This window comes from Anomaloglossus baeobatrachus, chromosome 4, assembly GCF_048569485.1.
Source record: "Anomaloglossus baeobatrachus isolate aAnoBae1 chromosome 4, aAnoBae1.hap1, whole genome shotgun sequence".
Taxonomy (NCBI): Eukaryota; Metazoa; Chordata; class Amphibia; order Anura; family Aromobatidae; genus Anomaloglossus; species Anomaloglossus baeobatrachus.
Genome location: NC_134356.1, coordinates 504743518 through 504770689, shown reverse-complemented (window position 1 = coordinate 504770689; position 27172 = coordinate 504743518). Strand labels below are relative to the sequence as shown.

General features: G+C 47.2%; 1 protein-coding gene across 5 annotated transcripts in view; it reads left to right on the top strand.

The window, feature by feature from the left end:
• Positions 1-27172, top strand: part of ATP8B4 (ATPase phospholipid transporting 8B4 (putative)) — a 500578-nt gene that overhangs the window by 107633 nt on the left and 365773 nt on the right. For all 5 annotated transcript variants that reach the window (XM_075345819.1, XM_075345815.1, XM_075345817.1 and 2 more), the window contains exon 4: positions 5522-5580. In XM_075345819.1, the coding sequence (XP_075201934.1) occupies positions 5522-5580 (59 nt within the window). The remainder of the gene's footprint in view (positions 1-5521; positions 5581-27172) is intronic.

The following is a 27172-nucleotide window of genomic DNA, read 5'->3' as shown; positions in this document are numbered from 1 at the left end:
AGTTGGAGGCTCATATTTCCCAAGGGACCCCTAGGGAGGAATTACTGGAATCCCTTCCCTTGCTTAGGAAGGCTACCTGTTTTCTGGCAGATACCTCGGTGGAATCTGTCCGCCTGGCAGCCAGGACCTCGGTGCTTTCTAACTCTGCCCGACGTGCCCTCTGGCTTAAGGCCTGGAGTGGAGACTCCACCTCTAAAATGAGGCTTTGTTCCCTTCCTTTTAAAGGGGATTTGGTGTTTGGACCTGCCCTGGATGATATCCTGGACAAGGCGACTGATCGTAAGGCCTTGCCCGATCCTAGACCTACCAGGAAGCGGTCCTTTCGTCCCTCGATGCCTCAGGCCTCCCAGCCCAGAGGGAAAGGGAAGGCAGGCAGGTGGAGCTATCCCAAAGGTAGAGGGAGAAACATCCTCATCCCTCCACATCAGCAACGTCCTCAGCAGGACAAGCAGTGACTCGGCCCGGGCGGGGGGAAGACTCTCAGCGTTTCTTACCCAGTGGCAGTCCATAACCTCTTGCCAATGGGTTCTGAAGATCATCTCGGACGGTCTTCTCATAGAATTCCTTTCCCCCCCTCTTCCGGGTCTCCGAGTCACTGCGCTGGCATCGCCGGGTTCACAGACTCTGTTGTACACAAAGATTTTAGAGTTAGTGCACTCGGGGGTCGTTTCCCCAGTCCCGAGTCGGGAAGAAGGGATAGGACACTACTCCCGTCTCTTCCTGGTCAAGAAGCCATCCGGCGACGTCCGTATAATTATCAATTTAAAAAGTCTAAACCGTCAGGTCAGGTACCGGCGGTTCAAGATGGAGTCGGTGAGATCAGCTATTCCCCTGATAGGTCTACACCACCAGATGGCCTCTATCGATCTGAAAGATGCCTACTTCCATGTACCCGTCCATCCGGGACACAGACAATACCTCAGGTTTGCGGTGCTTCACGGGGAAGAAGTACTTCATTTCCAATTCAATGTACTTCCCTTCGGGATCTCCTCAGCTCCAAGGATCTTTTCCAAGATCATGGCAGAGGTGGTCGCCTTCATAAGATTGCAGGGTATCTGTCTAGTTCCGTATCTGGACGACTTTCTTCTCATGGCTCCGTCTGCTCCAACCCTCCGGAGCCATGTGGAGAGGTCTTTGGGAATCCTTCGGTCTCTGGGATGGATTCCCAATCTCAAAAAATCGCAGTTAACCCCCTCCTCCACACGGCAGTTTCTCGGAGTGCTGCTGGACTCCGACAGACAGGCATCTTTTCTCCCAGAGGGCCACAGGATAGCTCTGTTATCCAAAATCTCGAAGCTCCGCAGGCAGGCTCGCCCAACGCTTCGAGCGGCTATGTCGGCCCTGGGTTCCATGACATCCTGCATCCCCTCGGTCAGGTGGGCTCAGGCCCATTCTCGGTGTCTCCAGGATCATATCCTGACACACTGGGACAGACTCCCGTCATCCCTAAACAGAAGGTTTCGCCTCTCGGAGTCCGTCTCCTCATCCCTTCTCTGGTGGCTGAGTCCCGCCAACCTGCAGGTGGGGGTTGCCTGGACTCAGAAACCCCTGGTTACACTGACCACAGATGCCAGCCTACGTGGATGGGGGGCAATGGTGGCAAATTCCCCATTTCAAGGGGTCTGGAGTCCTTACGTCAGCTCCCAATCCTCCAACTACCGGGAGCTCAGGGCAGTCAGGGAAGCCCTCCTTGCGGCTCAGGACCTCGTCCGGGACTCTCACGTCCTGGTATATTCAGACAATGTCACAACAGTGGCACATCTCCGCCATCAGGGCAGTACACGCTCAGGCGCCCTGAAGTCGGTATCCTCCCGAATCTTTCAATGGGCAGAACAATCTCTGCTCTCCCTTTCTGCGGTCCATCTGAAGGGCTCCCTCAATCTTCAGGCGGATTTCCTGAGTCGTCGGGATGTTCATCCAGGGGAATGGAGCCTGGATCAGGCAGTGTTCTGCTCTCTAGTGGCAAGGTGGGGTGCACCAGAGGTGGACCTCTTTGCCTCAGCAGAGAATCGCAAGGTCGCAACATATTTCTCCCTGAACCCAAGGGACGAGGCTTTAGGGGTAGACGCTTTCTGCCACAGTTGGTCCTTTCGCCTCGCTTACGCGTTCCCCCCTCTTCCTCTTCTCGCACGGGCCCTGAGGAAGATCAGAGACGAGGGGGTCCCAACTATACTGGTAGCCCCTCTGTGGCCCCGGAGGAGTTGGTACAGCTTGGTCATGACGCTAGGAATCGACGGCCCAGTCCTCTTAGGTTCGGACCCCAGCTTACTGTCACAGGGTCCGATTTTCCATCCGGCTCCTCAGAAACTCAACTTGGCTGCCTTGCTTCTGAGGCCCGGGCACTGAAGGCTCAAGGGCTTTCTGACAAAGTTGTGGCTACGCTGCAGAAGAACCGTAAACCTGTGACTAATAGTATATACAACAAAATCTGGAAGAGATTTTCCTCCTGGTGTGGTTCTCGGCCTCCTGACCCTTTTCGGCCTAATATTGCGCAGATTCTGGACTTTCTCCAAAGTGGTTTAGACTTAGGTCTTAGGCCCAGCTCCCTGAAAGTTCAGGTGTCAGCACTCAGTGCAGTCTTTGACACGGCTCTGGCAGATCATCGTTGGATCCGTCGGTTCTTTGTGTCCGCTGGTAGACTCTGTCCACGTCGGAGGGTCCTGACGCCTCGCTGGGATCTCAATGTGGTCCTTACAGGACTATCTCAATCTCCGTTTGAACCTCTGTGCTCTTGTAACATTCGTTCCCTTTCTCACAAGACTGCTTTTCTTGTGGCTATTACATCTGCTCGCAGAGTCGGCGAACTTCAGGCTTTGTCTGTTAGGGAACCTTATCTGACCATCAGAGATGACAGCATTGTTTTTCAGCTGGACCCTTCCTTCCTTCCCAAGGTGGTTTCGGATTTTCACCGTTCGCAGTCCATCGTCCTGCCTTCATTCTGTCAGAATCCTCGGACTCCGGGTGAGGAAGTGTTTCATTCTTTGGATGTCCGTCGGATAGTGTTGCACTACCTAGAGGTTACTGCTTCTTGGCGCCTTGATTCTAACCTGTTCATCCAGCCCTTTGGCCGCAATAAGGGCAAGAAGGTGGCTAAGAGTACAGTCGCCAACTGGATTGTGCGAGCAATTAGAGATGCATACCTCGCTCAGCATCTCTCTCCGCCTACTGGATTCACGGCGCACTCCACCAGGGCTACCTCTGCCTCCTGGGCCGAACGGGCAGGGGCCTCCCCTGAGCAGATCTGCAAGGCGGCTACGTGGTCTTCGCTCCATACCTTCACGAAGCATTATCGTCTGGATCTGGATTCCAACAGGGATTTGGCCTTTGGCAGGAAAGTCCTGCAGGCTGTGGTCCCCCCCTAGGTATCAATTCTTTGGTATTCCTCCTATGCTGTCGTGGAAGGGACTAGAGAAATAAGAATTATTCTTACCGATAATTCGCTTTCTAGGACCTTCCACGACAGCAGGTAATTCCCTCCCCTATGTATTCATGTATTCCTGAATGGGTAGTACTTCTCATATGCTATGGATTCTTTGTAAGACACTGGCTATGGGAGGTGGGAGGGTCCTTTTAAACCTCTTGAACTTCCTGTCCCAATTAGGGCGTGGAGAGACAACCTCCTATGCTGTCGTGGAAGGTCCTAGAAAGCGAATTATCGGTAAGAATAATTCTTATTTTACCTCCGTAGTTGGTCAGTATTTTACCTTTGTAGTTGGTCAGTATTTTACCTCCATAGTTGGTCAGTATTTTACCTCAGTATTTGGTGAGGTTTTTTTCCCTCCGTATTTTTAGCCAAAACCAGGAATGGGTACAAAATACAGAAGTTGTGACGTGTTTCTATTATACTTTTCCTTTTATTGTTCCTCTCCTGGTTTTGGCTACAAATACTGAGGTAACAATGTCACCAGATATGAGAAAAAGAAAGTGTTCAGCTCACCCCTCTTCACTCTAGGATCCACCACCGATGCACGGAACGCCCTGGCCCGGGCGGAGAAACACAGTCATGGAGAGGAAAATATCCAGCATCAGAAGAAGGAGCGGTTGTAGTAAAACTGGAATTTTATTAAATCCATTAAAAACAGGATACAACACGCAAAAAAGCTGGGGACACACAGTGAAACACAGGACTATCCTACGCGTTTCAACCTTACGGTCTTAATCATGGATTATTTGGTATCTCCAGAATGAGAAATTTAAGACTGTGCAAAAAAGGGGCGTCATAGGTGCTAATTAAGAACCAACATTCACAAAGCTGTGCACTCATTTAAAATCATGGGAAAAAAAGCACAATGAAACCACAATGTGATGTAAAGACAGAGACACCAAAAAAACACAAATAAACACAAATTAATGGAAAGAAAAAAGAAAAAAATTTTTTTTAAAAAAAATATACATGAAAAAACAGGATAAAAGTGAATGTGTGTATATTCATAATAAAACCTTTATATCCATGTATATGAAATAATCCATGATTAAGACCGTAAGGTTGAAACGCGTAGGATAGTCCTGTGTTTCACTGTGTGTCCCCAGCTTTTTTGCGTGTTGTATCCTGTTTTTAATGGATTTAATAAAATTCCAGTTTTACTACAACCTCTCCTTCTTCTGATGCTGGATACTTTCCTCTCCATGACAATGTCACCAGATACTCAACGTGTGCACGGGGCCTTAAGCTGGATCACGTCAGTTGTTTGTTTTTTTTCTCCTGGTACGCAAGAAAAGGACCAATTTTTGTCAGTGTACGTTACCCTTTGTTTATGCATTTTTGACCTGTGAATCCATTTTTGCTATTTGTGTGAATTTTGTTTTCCCTAGGAAAGCAAAACTAGCAAGTAGTCCTTGCTAAACAGACAGCGCAGGGATGGCATCCATCTATTCTACACTAATCTATTGACTTGAATAGGATGTGTACAATGGGGCAGAGTCCGTGTGCTATCAGTGAAAAACAGGTGGCAGGTGTAAGTGGAATTTGGACATGATCCTTAGCGCATCTGCCCCTCAATATCAGGCGTGGAGGAGAGAAAAGGACTGATCCTGTAGGATTTTCGTGTTATAGCCCACTTTCTCTAGTGGGATCTATCATGATGCTTCTTTCCCAAGAAAATTCATGATGTTGGGGTGGTTAGAAGACGTCCATAAAAATGAGAACCTGGCTAATGCCCCTAATAACGGCTGACATAGTGTGTATGACCGGCTTTAGTATGCAGAAAACTGGTTATTACAGAAGTGCTACTTAATAGCCCCATTAAAAATGTGTACGCTTTATATTCTGCAAATGTCATGTGCTTATTATTACAATATTTTAAGGTATTTCAAGCTTTTGTTAACCCCGAATACGTACACGTAATTGAACCTACTCATGAAAGCAGCTTATTAATGTGGCCATCAAACGCTGAGCGCTGAAATGCTGGCCCGTTCCAAGCTCGGAGTGCCGCTGCTGCGCTCGGACCATATACTGTACTTTCTCATCCATGCTACTGTTTTCTGTAGGTGGCAACAGTTAACAAATGTTTTTCTTTTCTAGAGGAGGAACGACGGGTGAAGGCCAATGATCGGGATTACAATGAAAAGTTTAAATATGCAGTGAGTATTATTATTGCTATTAAATGTGCCTAATGTACTCAGTTTCCTGCTGTAAAATGAATTCACTTCTTTACTGTCTTACTGTCTAGCACTTCCAAAATGGTTACTAAAGCACTTATACCGGTACATAGGGGACTGGACATATATAAAATTCATAACTGTAGCATAGATTTTAGTGCTTTAGTTGGTGTAAAAAAAATTGTATGCAAATGAGGGGTCTTCCGTGCCTCCTTGGCATTGCCAATAGGGCTCAGTTCACAGTTGGGGTACTTTCACACTTGCGTTCTTTTTTTTGTTTTTTTTTGCGCAATCCGCTGTCTTGGGAAACAGCGGAATCCGTTAACTGATTCCGCTGTTTCCCATAGACTTGCATTGATGACGGATTGTGCCAAAAGTATCTGCGTTGCTTCCGTTGGCCGACGCTCCGTTGCTTCCGCCGAGTGGAATCAACGCTGAATTTAACGTTAAATGCTTGCGTCAAAATGACGCCGACCAGCGGATTCTGTTGCTTCCGTTAAAATTTTCAATGTTTCCCTATGGTAGCGGATTCCGTTGCTAAGTGCTTAACAACGGAATCCACTGCTGGATTCCGCTAATTTCTACTGAGCATGCCCAGAATAAAAAAAAGCCGACGGATTCCGTTAGATGGACGCCTAACGGACGCCAAATGGATGCAACGGTCTGTTATTTCACAGGAATCAGCTAACGGATTACTGTGAAATAACTGATCCGTTGCATCCGTTGACACCACAAAAATAACGGATGCGTCAAAACGACGCAGCAACGGACCCAGCGGGTTTCGCCCAACGCAAGTGTGAAACTAGCCTTACACTCCCTGATTTTCCATGCGAAGCGCTGCCATTTCTAGATTGACAGTGCGCTTTGCAGCCACTCTGACAGTGTCATTTTCAGCTCTCATGGCTGGCTCTTGTCTGCGGTACAGTAACAAGCGCCGGCCATAGATAGGAGCCATCAATGACATTACGTGAGCGCCTGGAAGAGAGAACCATGTTGGTACTGAAAAGTTCATCAAAGATTCCTATTCTACATTCTAGTCTGGCTTTATTTGTGTCACAGTGTGCCTCAACAATGGATTTAAAGGGTTATTCCCAAGATGGTAAGTTGTTCCCTATTCATATTATGAAGGGTAACTTGATGATCACTGGAGGTTCAGTCTCTGGGACACCCAGTGATTTACAATAATATAACTCTGTGGCCCATGGAGCGAAAAAGCACATGCTCGACCTCCGCTCCTTTATCTGAAAGCCTGCCAGAAATAGCCGAGTGTTGTGCCAGGCTTCCTCCGGCAGTCCATTGGCAACGAATGAAGCAGAGGATGAGCAAGTGCACTCTTCTCCATTGAAGACTAGCCCTGCAGAGCTGAATTACTGGGTTAAAGAGTCCAGTTCTCAGGATCACTGAGGTCCCAGCAGTTAGATCTGCAAAGATCATTAAGGTTACCTTTATTCTTTAGGATAACCCTTTAATGACACCAATTTATATTTCATTGCAAGGGGCTTTATTCTTTAACCTTCATTGCTCATCTGATTATTGGAATTAAAGAAACTGTTGGAAAAAAACAACTTTTTTAAATTCTTTTGTATTAGAAATATCCTCTATTAGAAAAAATATATATTTAAAAAAACAAACCAAACATCTTTTCACACTGGCCATGGGCAATAAAAATATGGCTTGTACTGATATCAGAGGGCAAGATTACTGTGAATGAAAGGCAAATAATTCAGGATCACATAGATAATAATAGATCATTCAGACAGTTCTGCTATCCTGTAAGTAAAAAAAAACTCGGGGAAAAGAAAAGGCTCATTTGCCTATTTTTAAAATGCTTGCTGTAAAGCAGATTTCTGTCTCTGGTTGCTTTTTTAAATATAAAAAATGGAGAAAATAAGACTTGCGTTTAAAGGCGTTGTCCACTACTCAGACGCTTCTCCATTGCTATAGTCTCTTAAAATGTGTAAAATTAGGCCCTGTGCGCACACTGCGTTTTTACCCGAGTTTTTTGTGCGTTTTTGCTGCAGAAATTTCTTTAGAAAATGGTTGTAACTTTTCTGCAGACATTCCCCAGCAAAACCTATGGAAAAAAAAAATTTGCTGTGCGCACACTGCGTTTTTTTCTCAAGAAAATTCTTTCAGTAGATTTTCTTGAGTGTATTGTAATCATGAGATCACACAGGGAATAACGCAGGTAGCAAATTTTGTGCGTTTCATTGCGTTTTCCTGCGTTATTCCCGCGTTATTATACGTTTTTCGGGACATAATGTTCATCACTGGCCTGCGTTTTGCAGGGAAGTGATGTCATTATGACAGGAAGAGGAAGCTGAGCAGAGAGTAAACACACACAGATCACACACATACAGACATATATAATACACATAGAAATCAAATGTACATGTTAAAAATAAAAAACGAAAAAAAAAAACAAAACGTGGGCTCCGCCGTATTTTTACCGTTCAGCCAAGGTAAACAGACAGCGGCAGCCCGGTATTCTCAGGCTGGGGAGGGCGAGGGCCAGGGTTAATACACCCCCCCCTCCTGCAGCCAAGAATATCAGCCCGCCGCTGCCCCGAGAAGGTCGCATCCAGTATGCGACAGTCCTGGCGTGTTACCGGCTCTTCCAGATTGCCATGATGCTGTGGCAATCAGGGTAATAACGAGTTAATGTCAGCGCATCGCTGCCACAAAGTCCTAGCTTAATCATGGCAGTGTCTATGAGACAGCTACCCGTAAGTAAAGTGAATAAACACAAACACCGAAAAATCCTTTATTTTAAATAAAATAACAAAAAGCCCCCTCTTTCACCACTTTATTAACCCCCCCAACACACAGTTCTGGCGTAATCCACGCAGGTCCCACGACGCTTGCATCCAACCGCGTCTGACACATACTCAATGCAGCCTTGTTCAGTGAGCGATGCTGCAGGGGTAACTACAGGTAATTTCTCACAGTCGGTAATGGAAACACATTACCGCTCGTGAGAACTGCAGTGTGTCCTCACAGGAACTCTATCTATTGATTATCTATCCATCTATCTATCAATCTATTCATTTATCCATCTTTCCCTCTATCCATTATCTGTATGTCTATCTATCGATTATCTATCTATTATCTATATTATTTATTGCAGTTACAGCATAAAAAACTGCAGGGACCAACCTGCGGAAAAACCGCGGCAAAAATGCATGCTTTTTTTCCCACGGTTTTGGTGCATTTTTTTTCTATCCTATCTGTCTATCCATCTGTCTATCTATCTTTCAATTCATTTATCCATCTTTCTATCTATACATTTATCTATTTATCTATCGGTCTATCCATCTATCTATCTATCCATTATCTATCTGTCTATTCATCTATCTATTATCTATATTATTTATTGCTGTTAAAGCATAAAAAAAGCACCAACACGCGGTAAAAACGCATGCGTTTTTTGGTGCGTTAGTTGTGCGTTTTTTTAACGCAGGTGCGCTAATACTTCACTCTTAAGAAATTTCTGGAGAAAAATCCTTTTTCTTGTGCGCACATAGCCTAATAGCTATACTCACCTCAGGTGTCTGGATCATTCCAGCGACGTTGGGCCCTGGTCTCCCAGGGTTTGCATGACATTGGCTGCAGGTCTCACATGACAATCAGCGGCCACTTAACTCTCACTTCCTTCAGATGTTACTAACATTTGGAGGAATTTGGAGAGCAGCAGCAGCTCTCACTTCTTAGTTTTGTCCGAAGGAAGTGAGCGTAAAGTGGACACTGGTTTTCCTGCAGGTTTTAAGTGACCTAACAATGTCATGTCAGCCCCGGGAGACCAGGGACAAACATCACTCGAATGGTGCCAATGCCTGAGGCGAGTACTACTACAGTTATTTTTTTTACACAAAGGAACATAGAAATTTAGAAGGTGTGAGTAGTGCACAACCTTTTTGACAATTTTCAAAACATCGACCCTCAGAATGCATTTTATGAGGATTGCGGTTTAATCTAAATGGTTTATTAAAATTCCTCGTGGGAAACATTCTTTGGCATTTTTGTAGTGTGTGTTTTTTTTAACCTTTTTTTTTAACCCTTTTTGTGAGTGTTGGTTTTTTTTTTCTCATTTAGAAGTTGAACTGGGAGCATTTTTTTTCTAGGAGAGGGTCTCAAGGATTGCCGTGTTGCATATATTTTTCAAGTGGGGAAAAAAACAGCACCATGTGCTTTTATAAACAGGTTTTACCATTGAAACTAGTAAAACGAGTTAACGAGTATTTGGTGAGGGTTTTATATGTGAATTTTGGAGCATAGCATAGTCTGCCACATAATCCAGGTCTAAAAACTTTGGGAAAATACCCTTTAAACACCCAAGCGCTAATCGGCTCTAATATCTGTATGTACTTCAGTTATGACATTGCAGACCTTTAGTAGTAATAAGCGATGATTTTCTTTGGTATGAAAGGGAAGTAAGTATATTCCATTTATTTTTAAGCCATTTTCAGACATCAGTTTTTTTCACTGATGAGGAAAAAAAAGTTTCTTCACCTTCTCTTATCTATCAGTCTGTGAAAAATGGACAGCAGAGATGGCATCCACGTGCTGTCCAATTTTTTTTATTTATTTATTTTTTATATATATATATATATATATATATTTTTTTTTTTTGTGCAAACCCACAGACTTTTATTGCTGAGTTTGATCCAACACTTTGATCAAAATTGGATGCGTGTCCGCCATTTTGCATAGACCAATTGGTCCTCAAAAAAAATCACTGACGTGTGAACATCCCCCGTAAACTATTATAACTACTAAGTGCTGTCCATGAAAAAATGTATGTGAAAAGCTGACATTGGAATGAGGCCTTACACGAAGATTGAATTATTGCTTCTGCACCTACTGTCCCGTCGTCTGGGCAGCTGTACTATATACATCCCATTTCTAAAAAATTACTGGCGTAATTGCAGATTAATGCTTTACCTAGTTAATCACATTGATGTGAAACGTACAAAGTACTGTCAAGTCAATTCCCTTCTGAATGCCATGAAGCCGTCGTCTCAGCAGAGCAGTCAGAGCGATGACATTTATCAGCAGCCAGTCATACAGATAAAAAGGCAATCTGATTCATGTAGAGAGTGGGAGGATAAAATCTAGATCAGTAATCCCCATATCGCTACTGTTATCCTTACTTCTTACATTAAGACGCTAACCACAAATGCATTCTAAATGACCAACTAGAATTTTTCCAGTCCCTGCAATGACTTTGTACAATAAATAATGGCTTTAGACACACTTTAGAAAAAAAGGGCTGTACGCTGTTTTCAATACATGTAAAATTGTTGAGGTTTTGTTATTTAGGACATTTGAAACCGTGAAAAATATATCACGAATTGTGTTTGTCTCCCAAGAGATTCCCCATTTTCCCAAACCCTATGACAAACCTGTCTTTACTTGTATGGTACATAGCTGCTGCCAGAGCCCCCCTCACTTCTCTCTATTATCAGAGACCAGGTACGTCAGGTGCACCATTGATGAAGCCACACTGTCAGCCTAAGCTGAAGGCATCTGGAGAATAATAACCTCTTTAGGGACCTCTGATGTGCCACATTCGCGATGCATCAGAATACAATTGCAGCGCTAGCAGTCTTAAAGAGGTTGTCCACTACTTTTAACGTTGATGGACTATTGTTAGGATCTTTCATCAATGTCTGATTAGCTGATCTCTGATGCCCGGCACCCCCGCCGATCAGCTATTCCCGGATCCAGCAGCGGCAGCAGCTAGCCGGAATGCTCAGTTCCAGAGCTGCTCAGTCTTCTGATAGTGGCCGTGGCCGGGTATTCCATTTCCGCCTCCCTTTTAGATCAATAGTTGTCGGATGTGCAGTACCTGGCTGCCGCTATGAGAAGACGGAGCAACTTCGGAACTGAACATTTTTGACTGCCTGCTGATGCCGCCGTGAGGTGTTCGGCGGGGGGTGCCGGATGTCTGACGCCGCCCGATCAGACAATGATAAGCTATCCTAAGGATAGGCCATCAGTGTTAAAGTAGTGGCCAATCTCTTTAATTCTACCTTGCACGTTAGACTAACATTGACCAAATTGACAATATTGTTAGTCTAATGTGTATGGGGGCCTTCTGACTCTCCCCTGTTAGATGATGTCCAAGGAGGTAAGGATCCGGAAGGTCCGATTTCGGTACCGCCAAACAGAGGACTCTCACAATGGCTCTCATAAAGAACACAGCAGCGCTCCTGTGTATGGAGGAGTCGAGGGAGCCGAACGATTGAGCTATTACTACCTATAGAGTGTGGGGCCACTTAGGCATCAGTGAATTTGGATGACAGTTGCTTAACTCCTTAGATGCTGAGGTAAATAATTGCGGCATCTAAAGTGTGAGACAGAGGAGCCCTAGTCTTTTTTTTTTTTTTTTAAAGATCCTTTTTTGTTTGTACTTTTTCACTGGATAGATTAACGGAATATGGAATCCTGATAGAAAAGATGTGACAAATAGGGCCTCTTTTCAATCAAACAGTCCCTTTCTATATGCCGTAATGCGGTGCTTGAGATGTTCTATAAGAAGATCTTGCTCCAGGCCCTGTCTTTTAAACACAGCGAAGAGCCTATCTGTCCAGAGCCTGGTGCTCTATACATAATACTTCTACCGCTGAGGGAGGGGGTGAGGGTCGGCCACAACTGATGTCACCAGGGGATTCAGAGGGCAGAGCCAGAGGGTCAGCTGATCACCTAGCCAGGTTCGGCGATGTGTGCACTGTGTCTGTGCATTTAGCCCAAGCTCCTTCCCATATGGTAGCATATCTCTAGTCCTTCATTCACCAATGGAGGCTAGAAATATGTCCTTTTGGCATCTGTGTGACATGTGTGGATAAGCTGTTTAATTTTGTAAGAAAGCACAGCAGACTACATTTATACCACAAACAAACTATACATTGAGATATCCTTGTTGTTTTTTACAGTGTGTCTGTATGGGTGCCTGATGTACATCCTGAACATATATATCTGACGGTGATCTTGAACGAAATGTACACAGTCTTAGAGCATAATAACTCTCTCTCATCATACAACTCCATTATATCTATTAACATAAAAGAAACTGGAACATAATAATAAAGAAGCCGCTATATTATTGTATTATCGTATTATTTGGACTATAAGCCTGCTCTCTTGACAGTAAAAAAGCTGCTCCCAAAAAAGTTTTCTGGCTGCGTTTTTGGTGTCATTTGTCTACAGTACATGTTTAAATAAAGTTAGTTTTGTTTACCACAAAAGGAACAAAAAAGCAGTTTCTTTTTTGCAGCGTTTTTGCTCTCATTGCTTTCAATAGTGAAAACAACCGCTTCAAAAACACTGAAGGAATTGACATGTTGCTTCTTATAAAAACGCAGCAATTTTCCATTTCGGTGAGGAAAAAAAAGCAAGTGTATGGGTCTGAGATTTCTGGAATCTCATAGGTTTTGCTGATACTGTAAAAAGCAGCTTTATATTTGCATAAAACTGATGAAAAAACGCTGCAGAAATGCAGCAAAAACACAACGTGTGAACATAGTCTTAGATGCACCTGACTATAAGGGCAGCGTCACACGCTACAATATATCTAAAGATATGTCGTCGGGGGTCACTGATTCCGTGACGCACATCCGGCATCGTTAGAGATATCGTAGCGTGTGACAGCTACGAACGACTGTGAACGAGCAAAAATACCTCATCGTTGCTTGTTGACACGTCGTTCATTTTCATGAAGTTGTTCCTCCTTCTGCGCGCCGGTTGTTCGTCGTTCCTGAGGCAGCACACATTGCTCCGTGTGACACCCCGGGAACGACGAACACAGCTTACCTGCGGCCCGCCGGCAATGCGGAAGGAAGGAGGTGGGCGGGATGTTACTCCCACTCATCTCCGCCCCTCTGCTTCTATTGGGCGGCCACTGTGTGACGTCGCTGTGACATCGAATGTCCCTCCCCCTTCAGGAAGAGGATGTTCGCAGCCCACAGCAACGTCGTTAGGGAGGTAAGTACGTGTGACGGGGGTTAACGTCTTTGTGCGCCACGGGCAACTAATTGCCCGTGACGCACAAACGACGGGGGCGGGTGCGATCGCTTTTGCGATCTCACGATATATCGGCGCTTGTGACGCCGCCCTAAGACATACCCAGCTTTGAACAATAGAAAACAATAAAAAATATTATTGTTAAAATACCCTGGTGATGTAAAATGGAGGAGGGTAATGTCACTAATATTGATGCTCTAGGGTAGAAGAGGAGGGGACAATGATTTATTCCAAAGTGATAGAAGTATATTAGGAGAGTTGTACCAAAGTAATAAAAGGCATTATATGCTGTCCCCAACAATGCCATATCAAGGGCTCACAGTTTACTTTTTTTGTCTTGTACTTAGGTTCATGAACAGCACAAGTCCATGTACAGTGGAACCTTGGTTTACGAGTAACTTGATGTGCGAATATTTCGCTGTACGAGCAAAGCTTACTGTAAATTTGTAACTCAGTTTACGAGCAAGCTTTGCTGTACGAGCAAATACTCACCGCACACACTTCCGGTTCCGTACTTTCACTGCGCTCTGACCCGCTCTTGCAGTCCACACAAACACACTAAAACACACACACACACACACACACACACACACACACACACACACATATATTATGTATGTGTATATGGTAACCATCGCGACGATGGAGGAACCTCCGCTGTCAGTGCGCTGACGTCAAAGGCATGAGCCGCTTGCCTCTAATTGGTCAGCCCACTGGCAGTGGAAGCTCCGGCATCGGTCGCGATGGTTACCCGATAGACATCCTGTACTGGCAAACTACAAGAACCGGGAGGCCGGCGATGGAACGGATGGTAAGGTGAGCATAATATGTGTATTTGTGCATGTGTGGAATGGCACAATAGGGGACCAGGATGTGACATTGAACAAGTTGTGGCAGGAATTGTCTGAGCTTCCATTATTTCCTATAGGAAATTTTGCTTTGCTAGACGAGTAACTTGGTTTACAAGCACACTCCCAGAACGGATTGTTCTCGTAAACCAAGATTCCACTGTATTGTGGAATTGGCTATGTGTCGGGTGTCTTAAGGCTGCTTTACACACATCGACATTGCTAGCGATCTCGTTAGCGATGTGACACGCCCAGATCGTTGTTACGATTTGCCGAGATCGCTCATAGGACGTTTTGTAGCGGTGACACGTACACATCTCACAAATTACGCTACATCGTTCAGCGATATATTGTTTGACCAAGACGGTTGTGTGGATGTTGTTCATCGTTGGCAGGGTGTCAAACGTAGCAATATGTCTGCTGCGTTCCAAACGATGAACAATATTTTAAAACTTAACGACGTGTCAACAATCAATGATTTTCACCCTATTTGCGATCGTTCAGAGTCGCACGTAGGTGTCACACGCAACGACGCCGCTAACGATGACGGAAGTGCATCACGAAAACCGTGACCCTGACGACATATCGTCAGATAAATCGTAGCGTGTAAAGCGGCCTTTACATGTGTAATGTTTGTCATATATGTCACTTACACTTATTAAGCACAATTAGCAGGGGCTGTACACCACAGAAGAAGAAGTTATTCTAATTTCCACACTATAAAGGATGCCTATTGCAGATTTTATACCCTGCAGTCTTTGCTACACTGGTTGTGCCCTTTATGCTAACACATAAATGTGAGCAAACAAGGATGGCATCACATATGTGTCCTATATGGTGCAGAGACAGAGTAACAAGTAGAGATGCAGATCTGCTTTTGTCTGGGAGATGACTCTTCTGCTAAGTGTAAATCAATTTGTTAGCTACATTTTTTTTTTCTTCAGCCTGTGCACTGAAGATCCATGTGGAGACAAGCTTTCCCTGCTACAAGCTCAGCTCAGTTCCTCCTGCTCAGCGTTAATTAGAGATAGAGAACTGTGCAGCTGCTCAGTTATCTCAGTGATAGGAGCACAGTGCTTATCAATGCTCTGCCCGATTGATTTAAGGAAGGAATCAGGGATGTCTGGCACTGCTGAACTTAAGGCCCAGTCACACACAACGACATACCAGCGATCCCGAAAACGATGCGACCTGATAGGGATCGCTATTAAGGGGTACTTCACACACAGCGAGATCGCTATTGAGATCGCTGCTGAGTCACGTTTTTTGTGACCTCATTAGCGATCTCGCTGTGTGTGACACTGAGCAGCGAACTGGCCCCTGCTGTGAGATCGCTGCTCGTTACACACAGCCCTGGTTCGTTTTTTTATTGTTGCTATCCCGCTGATAAGCACACATCGCTGTGTGTGACAGCGAGAGAGCAACAATCCTGAATGTGCAGGGAGCAGGAGCCGTCGTCTGACAGCCTGCGGTAAGCTGTAACCAAGATAAACATCGGGTAACCAAGGTGGTTACCCGATATTTACCTTCGTTACCAGCCTCCGCAGCTCTCACGCTGCCAGTGCCGGCTCTTGCTCCCTGCACACGCTAAGTTAAGCGGTGTGAGCTGGTAACTAAGGTAAACATCGGGTAACCATACCCGATGTTTATCTTAGTTACCAGTGTCTGCAGCTTCCAGACGCCGGCTCTGTGCAAGCACAGCGTCGCTTGCACGTCGCTGCTGGCTGAGGGCTGGTCACTGGTCGCTGGTGAGATCTGCCTGTTTGACAGCTCACCAGCGACCATGTAGTGATGCAGCAGCGATCCTGACCAGGTCAGATCGCTGGTCGGATCGCTGCTGCATCGCTAAAGTGTGAAGGTACCCTAAGTCGCTGGGAGGTCACTGGTGAGATGTCACACAGTCAGATCTTACGAACGATGCAGGAACGATACAGGTCGCAGTAGCGACCTGTATAACAATCTCAGCAGTCACAGTGACCCTGTCACACAGTGTCAAACACAGTGATGCGTCCTGCCCAGCAGGACATCGCCTTTGAAGAAAATGACCTGGACCATTCAGCAACGACTAGAGATCTCACAGCAGGGGCCTGATCGCTGGTAGGTGTCACACATAACAAGATCGCTAACGGGATCGCTACTGCGTCACAGAAACCGTGACTCAGCTGCGATCTTGCTAGCGATCTCGTTATGTGTGACGGTACCTTTACTGATTGTGAACTTTAAGACTCCCACACCTTTTAGCAAGATGTTATCATGTTAAAAAAAAAATTGTCTTAGGCTATGTTCACACAGGACGTTTTTGCGGCGTTTTTTTTTTTTCCTGACAAAAACCTGACCAAAGCCTAATCTTGTGGCAGGATGTTTCCTGGGAACCATCTGCGGTTTTGATGCGTTTTTGTGGCGTCATTACAGCGTTTTTTTATGTGATGCCAATACCAGCAAGGGTTCCACAGTACCCGAGTGCTGGGCCGGGCTGAGTTTGACCTGGATCCAGCACTAGGGTAGTAAAAAAAAAAAGTAAAGTAAGCCCGCTATACTTACCAGTCTCCGGTAGATGCTAGAGTGTATGGGCTCCTTCCAGGTATGACATCATTCAACAGGCCCCTATCACATGGGGGCAGGGGGCGAAGCATGATTGTAGTGGAAGGGAGAAAACATCTCCAATCTCACTAACCAAGCCCTTCACGCCCACTAACCTGGAAGGAGCCCATACATTCTAGGCTCATCCGTACCTGCTCCCTCGGCCCCTCCTATTTCCGGTGCCGCTTATTAGCCTCATGCATATTCACTGCTTCCCCCACTGGAGTCTGTGGGTCTATCGTACAGTAAAAAAATAAATAAAAAATGATGTAGGTCCCCCCATATTTTGATACCCAGCACCAGATAAAGCTACAGGCTGCAGCCCCAGCTGTGGGCGTTATCTTGGCTGGGTATCAAAATAAAGAGGGATCGCATGCTGTTTTTTAATTATTTAAATAAATAATTAAAAAAAACACAGCGTGCGGTCACCTCAAATTTTGATACCCAGCCAAGATAAAGTCCACAGCTGGGGGCTGTTATGATCAGGCTGGAGAGACCCAGCCTAACAATATCAGCCTGCAGCCGCCCAGGATTGTTGCATCCATTAGATGCGACAATCCCAGGACTTTATCCGGATCTTCCCGAATTGCCCTGGTGCGGTGACAATTAGGGTAATAAGGGGTTCATCGCAGCCATAGCTGCGACTAAGGGTGGCTTTACACGCTACGAAATTGCTAAAGTGATCTCGTTGGGGTCACGGATTTTGTGACGCACATTCGGCCGCTTTAGCGATGTCATTGCGTGTGACACCTATGAACGATTTTGAATCGTTGCAAAAAAGTTCAAAATCGCTTAGGCCTTGTGCGCACTAGGCGTTTTTGCCGCGTTTTTAGCGGCGTTTTTTACCGCGTTTTTGTGCTGAAAACGCAGTGACATTGCTTCCCCAGCAATGTCTATGGGTTTTCAGAAGTGCTGTCCTCACACAGCGTTTTTTTTTAGCTGCGTTTTTGTGGTGACCACAAAAACGCAGCATGTCAATTATTTCTGCGTTTTCCACTGCGTTTTTCACTCATTGAATTCAATGAGATGTTAAAAACGCAATGAAAAACGCATATAGCCGCGTTTCTATGACTAAAAACGCAGCTATAAACGCAATGGGTGGGCAGTATAGTGACGTGTACAGGAAGAGGATTCCTTCTGTTGGTAAACACAGAAGCATGAATCCTCCCGGTACCGTCACCGCTGCCTTCACCTCCCGTCCTGTGCATGTCAGCTCCGTGCGGCGCCATGTCTGGGCGGGAGGTGGAGGCAGCGGCGAAAACCAAAGTGAACAGTAGAAAAAAAAAAAATGTCATATATACTCACCTGTCCGCAGGGTCCCGGTGCCATGCCCGCTCCCATCTCCTCCCGGTACCGCCGCTCTGGCTGTGTGCAGTCTCCCCGGTGCAGGACCTTGCTTGCAGGACCTGGCCGTGGATCACCTGATGCAGTCACCTGACGCATCAGCTGATCGTAGTCTCGCCGGCTTTTTCGGCCGGCTATCAGCTGATCCTGCCGTCAGGGGACTTCATCAGCTGATTACCGGCAGCTGCTGCAGCGATCGGACGGGATCAGACTCCTGTCCAATCGATCGCTCCAGGAGCTGCCGGTAATCACCACAGCACATAAGTGAGTATGTATTTTTTTTGGCACCGATGCATCAGCTGATTGTATAATCGGCTTTTATACAATCAGCTGATGTGTGATGGGATTCAGGCACTTGATCCTGACACATCATCTAATCGCTTTGCCTTCCAGCAAACCGATCAGATGATATTGGATCCGGATTGGACGGCGCAGGACCCTGACCCAGGATTACTGCGGAGGGGGGTTTATTTCAATAAAGATGGAGTCACTAATTGTGTTGTGTTTTTATTTCTAATAAAAATATTTTTCTGTGTGTTGTGTTTTTTTTTTTATCATTACTAGAAATTCATGGTGGCCATGTCTAATATTGGCGTGACACCATGAATTTCGGGCTTAGGGCTAGCTGATAATATACAGCTAGCCCTAACTCCATTATTACCTAGCTAGCCACCCGTCACCAGGGCAGCTAGAAGAGTTGGATACAGCGCCAGAAGATGGCGCTTCTATGAAAGCGCCATTTTCTGGGGTGGCTGCGGACTGCAATTCGCAGTGGGGGTGCCCAGAAAGCATGGGCACCCTGCACTGTGGATTCCAATCCCCAGCTGCCTAGTTGTACCCGGCTGGACTCAAAAATTAGGCGAAGCCCACGTCATTTTTTTTTTTTAATTATTTCATGAAATAATTAAAAAAAAGGGCTTCTCTATATTTTTGGTTCCCAGCCGGGTACAAATAGGCAGCTGGGGGTTGGGGGCAGCCCGTACCTGCCTTCTGTACCCGGCTAGCATACAAAAATATGGCGAAGCCCATGTCATTTTTTTTTTCTTTTTGGGCAAAAAACTGCATACAGTCCTGGATGGAGGATGCTGAGACTTGTAGTTCTGCAGCTGCTGTCTGCTCTCCTGCATACACTAGTGAATGGAGGATGCTGAGACTTGTAGTTCTGCAGCTGCTGTCTGCTCTCCTGCATACACTAGTGAATGGAGGATGCTGAGACTTGTAGTTCTGCAGCTGCTGTCTGCTCTCCTGCATAAACTAGTTCTGCAGCTGTCTGCTCTCCTGCATACAATGAACATTTTGAAGAAGGAAATGACATCAGACCTTTTTTTTTTTTTTTTTTTTTTCATCAACAATCTTTAATGGCATTGTGCACTGATTAAAAACGCAGTGAGTAAAAACGCACCAAATCGCGGCAAAAACGCATGCGTTTTTGCCGCGTTTTTTAGCCGCGGGTGCGTTTTTTTAGACAAAAACGCACATAATAACGCAGCGTGAAAAAAACGCCTAGTGCGCACATACCCTTAGGCTGCTTTCACACATCCGGCTTGAGCTGTGCGGCTCAATCCGGCTGTGCAAGCTATGCAACGGATGCGGTGAAAACACCGCATCCTTTGCATAAGTTTTTCCGATGCGGCCCGTCCGGTTTTTGCCGCTTGCGGCATGCTACTGAGCATGCGCAGTGGCAAAAAACGCATGCGGCGGCCGGATGCGGTTTTTGCCGCATCCGGCCGCCATAGGCATGCATTGAAAAATGCGCCGCATCGGCCGAATGCGGCGCGATGCGGGTTTTTTTGCCGCACGAAAAAACGTGCCAGGCAACGTTCCATCCGGCCGCCGCATCGGCTAAATCTGCCGCATTCGGCAAAAACCGGACCGAACGCGAGCCCATGCGGCACAATGCGGCACTAATTAAAGTCTATGCAGAAAAAACGCAACCGGCAGCAAAAAAAAACGGTTGCGATTTTCCTGCAAAGTGCCGGATTGTGCCGCATTGCAGAAACCGGAGGTGTGAAAGCAGCCTAATCGGTGATATGCCCCCCCATTCCCAATTATCGTTGCTGCTGCAGTAACAATGTTGTTCTTCGTTCCTACGGCAGCACACATCGCTATGTGTGACGCCGCTGGAACGACAAACCTCTCCTTACCTGCGTCCACCGGCAATGCGGAAGGAAGGAGGTGGGTGGAATGTTCCAGCCGCTCATCTCCGCCCCTCCGCTTCTATTGGGCGGCGGTTCAGTGATGCTGCTGTGACTTCGCTGTGACATTGAACGAACCGCCCCCTCAGAAAGGAGGCGGTTCGTCAGTCACAGCGACGTCGCAGAGCAGGTATATGCGTGTGACGCTGCCGTAGCGATAATGTTTGCTACGGCAGCGATCACCACATATCGGCCGTGCGATGGGGCCGGGTGCAATTGCGCTCGACATCGCTAGCAAATGCTAGCGATGTCGCAGCGTGTAAAGCACCCCTAAGCCCTAGATTGGTAATGGGGGAGTCTCATAGACGCCTGCCATTACCAATATGTAAAAAGTGAGAAGAAATAAACACAAACACCGAAAAAAAATCCTTTATTTGAAATAAAATTAGAAAAAGCCTCTTTTTTTCACCACTTTATTAACCCCATAATCACCCCTGCAGTTTCGACGCAATCCACACAAGGTCACAGTCCCACAGCAATTTATCGCTGCTACATCTGAAGATCGCAGCAAGCGCCATAGAACAGGACTGCCTGCTGTGAGCTCCAGGGAATGAATGAGCTGCACGATCACTGGTCACTTCACTCTGCTGATTCCCGGTCACAGCTGGCGATATGTGTGACTGTAAATAGCCTGAGTGAGGTCACTGCTGAATGTGCGGCTCAATCATTTTCTGTATAGACTCGCAGACCAGGTCTGTGATTGGTTGCAGTCAGATGCTGGGGCGCATCTGACTGCAACCAATCACAGATGAAAATATGGGGAAGTGAAGTAGCCGTGGGAGAATACAACCGCGTCAGGGATTCGGTAAATATACCGCTCCTTCTCCAATCCCCCCTATCCCCAGCACCATTTAAGTGCCGGCGAGATACCCTGGATCAATTTCGGGTATCTAGTGTCAGGTGGACTTGCAGGGTATCTGCGAGTCCACCTGACACTAGGGTGAAAAACCGTAGCAAAAGCGCTGAAAAGAATTGACATATTCATTCTTTTCAGAACGCAACAAAACCGGAGGTGTTTCACAAAACAGTCAGGAAAAAAATCCTGTTATCTTTGTGTGTGTGTGCATGAGATTTCAGAAATATCAGACTTTGCTGGTACTGTAAAAAGCAGCGTATTATTAGCATGGATTTGATAAAACCAAGGTAAAGCCGTACTCGGATCTCATCAGTGAAGTCCAATGTTTCACACGCGCCCAGAGACTTGCATAGGAGTGTGTGATCTGAGACTCGCTGCCAAACGAAGCATGCAGCTATTTTTTTCTCATGCCAATTTGGCACAAGGAAGAAAAAAAAATCTCACAGATGGACACTGCCTCATTGTTTAACATTGGTGCAAGTACAATCCAATGTTGTACAAGGCCTAAGGCTATGTTCACACTGTGCGTTTTTTGCAGAATTTTTTAGCTACTGCGATATATGCAGAGACAGATAGGGCCGGCAAGTGTCGGGGCCCTGGACCGCTGAGGGGGCCCTCTCGCAGACAGCTGGGCCAATGCCAGCGCTGTAACGGCCTCCCTCACCTCCCGCGGGCCACCCCTCCCCCCCGCTGAGGATTGCACTTTCAATGGTATCGGCATCACAGAACAGTGGATGCGCTGAGGAGACCGGAGCAGCGGGGGACCGAGGAGGAAGTGAGTATGTATTGATCATAGTGGCCAGACGACTATGGGGCTGCATAGTGCTGCTACATGGGGGTGCATGGTGTAGCTACATGGGGGATGCTGCATGGTGTAGCTACATGGAGGCTGCTGCATGGGGGCTGGTACATGGTACTGCTACATGGGGGCTGCTGCATGGTGCTGCTACATGGGGTGCATTATATTATATGGATGAATATTTGGTGCATTATTTTATATGGATGAATATATAGTGCATTATTCTATATGGATGAATATTGTGCATTATTCTATATGGATGAATATTGTGCATTATTCTATATGGAGGACTATGTAAGCTGCATAACATTATGGAGGAATATGCGGGTACATTATATGGAGTAATATGAGGCTGCATTAAATTATGTGGAGCATTATTTTACGAATGTGGGGGCTACATACTTCAATACCCCCCAGAGTTGTATGTCCCCTACACACCCCAGTGCTGTATACCCCCCAGAGGTCTATGTCCCTTCCACTCCAGTGCTGTATACACCCCAGAGCTCTATGTCTCATTCACCCCAGTGCTATATACCCCCCAGAGCTGTATGTCCCCCTCCACCCCAGTGCTGTATACCCCTCAGAGCTGTATCCCATTCCCTCTGGAGCTGTATGCCCCTGCATTTCTGTATGCCCTCCTCCTCAGTAATGTGTATGTCCCCAGCCTCTCCTGTGATGTACTGTATATACAGCAGTGTCTGTGTTTGGCCGTGTCTGTTAGTGTTGGCCACCAATCGGTGCAGCACATCCACATGCCCTGGAGTAGCTGGATGGGAGACAAGCGAGGAGGTGAGTGAGGCTGCTGCCGGCTTTCCCATATTAATAATACCTCTAATGTGTCTCTGTGTATGATGTGTGTCGGTGTATTTGACGGTGTATAGATTTATGTCTGTTTATATGTGTTTTTCTGAATTTCTCTTTATGTATGCCTGTATGTGTATGTATCTGTATGTGCGTGTCTGCATGTGGATGGGGCCCACTGAGACTTTTTCGCCCGGGGCCCACAAAAACCTGGAGCCGGCCTTGGAGACAGACCATGGAGAAGATGGAGAAATACATTTTTCCATCTTCTCCTCACATGTGCTCCGATTCTCACATGCAAAATAATCTGATTACATGAGTGAAACTCTGATCACGCTCGCAGAAGAGTCTGAGCCAACAGTCAGCAGCACATCGCCTCCGATGCCATACGCTAATGTGAGCGAGGCCTTATACTCAGAAACATACGGCTTTTGTATTTCTGCCAGAACAGGAATCGAGCCTTAGCTGGTGTCACACTAAGCGACAGCGACAACGACGTCGCTGTTACGTCACCATTTTCGGTGACGTACCAGCGACCTTATAAGTCGCTGTTATGATCGCTGCTTAGCTGTCAAACACAGCAGAAGCAGCGATCATAACGTCGCTGTGCTACACGTGCAGAGAGCAGGGAGCCGCGCTTAGCGCTGGCTCCTTGCTCTCCTAGGTACAGTACACATCGGGTTAATTAACCCGATGTGTGCTGCAGCTACATGTCAGTGCAGAGAGCAGGGAGCCGCGCACACTGCTTAGCGCTGGCTCCTTGCTCTCCTTGCTACAGTATACATCGGGTTAATTACCCGATGCATACTGCAGCCACATGTCACAGTGCAGGAGCCGGCGCTGGCAGCAAGAGCGGAGGCTGGTAACCAGCGTAAACATCGGGTAACCAGGGAAAGGTCTTCCCTTGGTTACCCGATGTTTACGCTGGTTACAGCTTACCGCAGCTGCCAGACGCCGGCTCCTGATCGCTTCATTTCGTCGCTCTCTCGCTGTCACACACAGCGATGTGTGTATCACAGCGGGAGAGTGACGACCAAAAAATGAAGCTGGACATTCAGCAACGACCGGCGACCTCACAGCAGGGGCCAGGTCGTTGCTGGATGTCACACACAGCGACAGCGACGGGACGTCGCTGCAACGTCACAGAAAATGGTGACGTAGCAGCGACGTCGTTGTCGTCGTCGTTATGTGTGACACCAGCTTTAGAATTGGGTCATGATTGACTAGCGTTGGCAAGCTCCGCTGACTGCTATCTATGGGTGGTTGTATTGTGAAATCCATGCCATATCTCTCTTCCCTTAACCCCTTCACGACCGCGGGCCGTAAAATTACGTCCTATTTTAACGTGACTTAACGACCAGGGACGTAATTTTACGGCCTAAACTTCATTTGATTGCCGTGGCCATAGCAACGGCTTTCAAATGATGTCCCCTGCTGTTTCTTACAGCAGGGGACCTTTGCTTGACCCCAGGGGGGGTGGCATCGCCACCCCCCATAGGCGATCGATGTGATTGGCTGTTCAAATCGGAACCGCCAATCACATTGATCACGCTGTTTTCGGCAAAAAAAAATGCCAAAAATGGTGTGATCCTGTAAAATCCAGCTAGGACCGGAGCTGCAGCAGCTCCGATCATTAGCTGGAAGCAAGCAGACACCGTGGCCCCCCCCGCAGCACTGATTGGAGCGATCGTGCTATGACGCGCAATCGCTCCAATCAGCGTGCAAAAGGGGCTGTCTGACCTGGCGGTGACCGCTCTCCCAAGGCTTGTTTTAGCCTGGAGACCCCTCCCCCAGCCATTCTGCGCTTGCATCCGCTGGGAGTTGTAGTGCCACGCTGCCCGCTGCTGCTGCTGCTTTCGCTTTCGCTTTCGCCTGATCTCTGCTGCCGCCGCCACTTCATCTCTGCTGCCGCCGCTGTTTTTCCAGGTGCCCGACCTCTGCTGCCCCCCCCTGATCTCTGCTGCCCCCTTCCCCCCCCCCGATCTCTGCTGCCCCCTTCCCCCCCCCCCCCCCGCCCCCGATCTCTGCTGTTGTCGCCACCTTCCGCTGCCTGATCTTTGCAGCCGCTGCTCCCCAGTGATCTGTGCTGTCCCCGTATCTCTGCTGCCCCCCCCGATCTCTGCTGCCCCCCCCCCGATCTCTGCTGCCCCCCCCCCGATCTCTGCTGCCCCCCCCGATCTCTGCTGCCCCCCCCGATCTCTGCTGCCCCCTCCCGATCTCTGCTTCCGTCGCCACCTTTCCCGGTGCACGACCGCCGCGTGATCTGTGCTGCCCCCCCGATCTCTGCTGCCCCCCGATCTCTGCTGCCCCCCCCCGATCTCTGCTGCCCCCCCCCCGATCTCTGCTGCCCCCCCCCCCCGATCTCTGCTGCCGTCGCCACCTGATCTTTGCAGCCGGCGCTGCCTGATCTGCCCCTTCCCCCACTCTGATCGCTCTGTAACACCCCCCCCTCGGCTTCTCCTGTCCCCCCCTCGGCTTCTCCTGTCCCCCCCTCGGCTTCTCCTGTCCCCCCCTGTCGTCCCCTCACCTGCTGCTGCCGCTGTCTGGATCCTCCTGCCTGAGTGTCTGACGGCTTCATCATCCAGACTCATCTGCGTCTTCCTGGGTCCTAGCTTCCTTCTGCAGTCTGGTGACTGATCTTCCTGCTGGTCCTGTGAGTATAATTTATTATTTTTTTTTTTCCCTTGTTGCTTTTTTTTTTTTGTATTTCATCTGTCTGTGCGTCCTGCAGCCGCCGAGCGCAGATCCATGATGCATATCACGGATCTGCGTCCGAGCTCAGTTTAGCGCAGGATTTTTTTTTTTTTTTCCACGTATCAGTGATTGCTTTTTACACCTTATCCGCCGAGCGCAGATCCATGATGCATATCACGGATCTGCGTCCGAGCTCAGTTTAGCGCAGGATTTTTTTTTTCCCCCCCGTATCAGTGATTGCTTTTTACACCTTATCCGCCGAGCGCAGATCCATGATGCATATCACGGATCTGCGTCCGAGCTCAGTTTAGCGCAGGATTTTTTTTTTTTCCCCCGTATCAGTGATTGCTTTTTACACCTTATCCGCCGAGCGCAGATCCATGATGCATATCACGGATCTGCGTCCGAGCTCAGTTTAGCGCAGGATTTTTTTTTTCCCCCCCGTATCAGTGATTGCTTTTTACACCTTATCCGCCGAGCGCAGATCCATGATGCATATCACGGATCTGCGTCCGAGCTCAGTTTAGCGCAGGATTTTTTTTTTTTTTTTCCCCGTATCAGTGATTGCTTTTTACACCTTATCCGCCGAGCGCAGATCCATGATGCATATCACGGATCTGCGTCCGAGCTCAGTTTAGCGCAGGATTTTTTTTTTTTTTCCCCGTATCAGTGATTGCTTTTTACACCTTATCCGCCGAGCGCAGATCCATGATGCATATCACGGATCTGCGTCCGAGCTCAGTTTAGCGCAGGATTTTTTTTTTTCTTTTACGGACGCCTTTTTAGTATGTTTCATTTTTATGATTCCAAATTTTAAATCTAGTTATTTTCTTTTTCTTTCTAGATTTTTTATTTGTCTACTCAAAGAAAATAAAGAAACACACACACACACACACACACACACACACACACACACACACACACACACACACTAATAAAGTTTAGTTTGTTGGGTTTTTTTGGTTTTTTTTTCCACGCCCCACACACCCTACACAATGTCCCACTTGCGCCGCTCATCCCGACCACAACTTTTTTCAGCCCAGGAGGCATATGACCATATTGCCTCCGAAACCGAGAGTGAGGGAGAAGACCCCACATTCTTGTACTCGTCCCACTCCGACTCCTCTTCCTCCTCCTTCAGTGAAGAAGAAGAAGTACGAAGAAGACGCAGAAGAAGAAGTGGACATCAGCCAAGAGTGAGTGACCCCCAATCCAGCACTAGTGCTACTGCCCCCCAATCCAGCACTAGTGCTACTGCCCCCCAATCCAGCACTAGTGCTACTGCCCCCCAATCCAGCACTAGTGCTACTGCCCCCCAAACCAGCACTAGTGCTAGTGCCCCCCAGCCTAGCACTAGTGATCCCCTCTGGTCCCCGGCCCCTGCAAACTTTGCACCACGGATTCCGGACTTCATCCCCCAATCAGGAATCCAGTT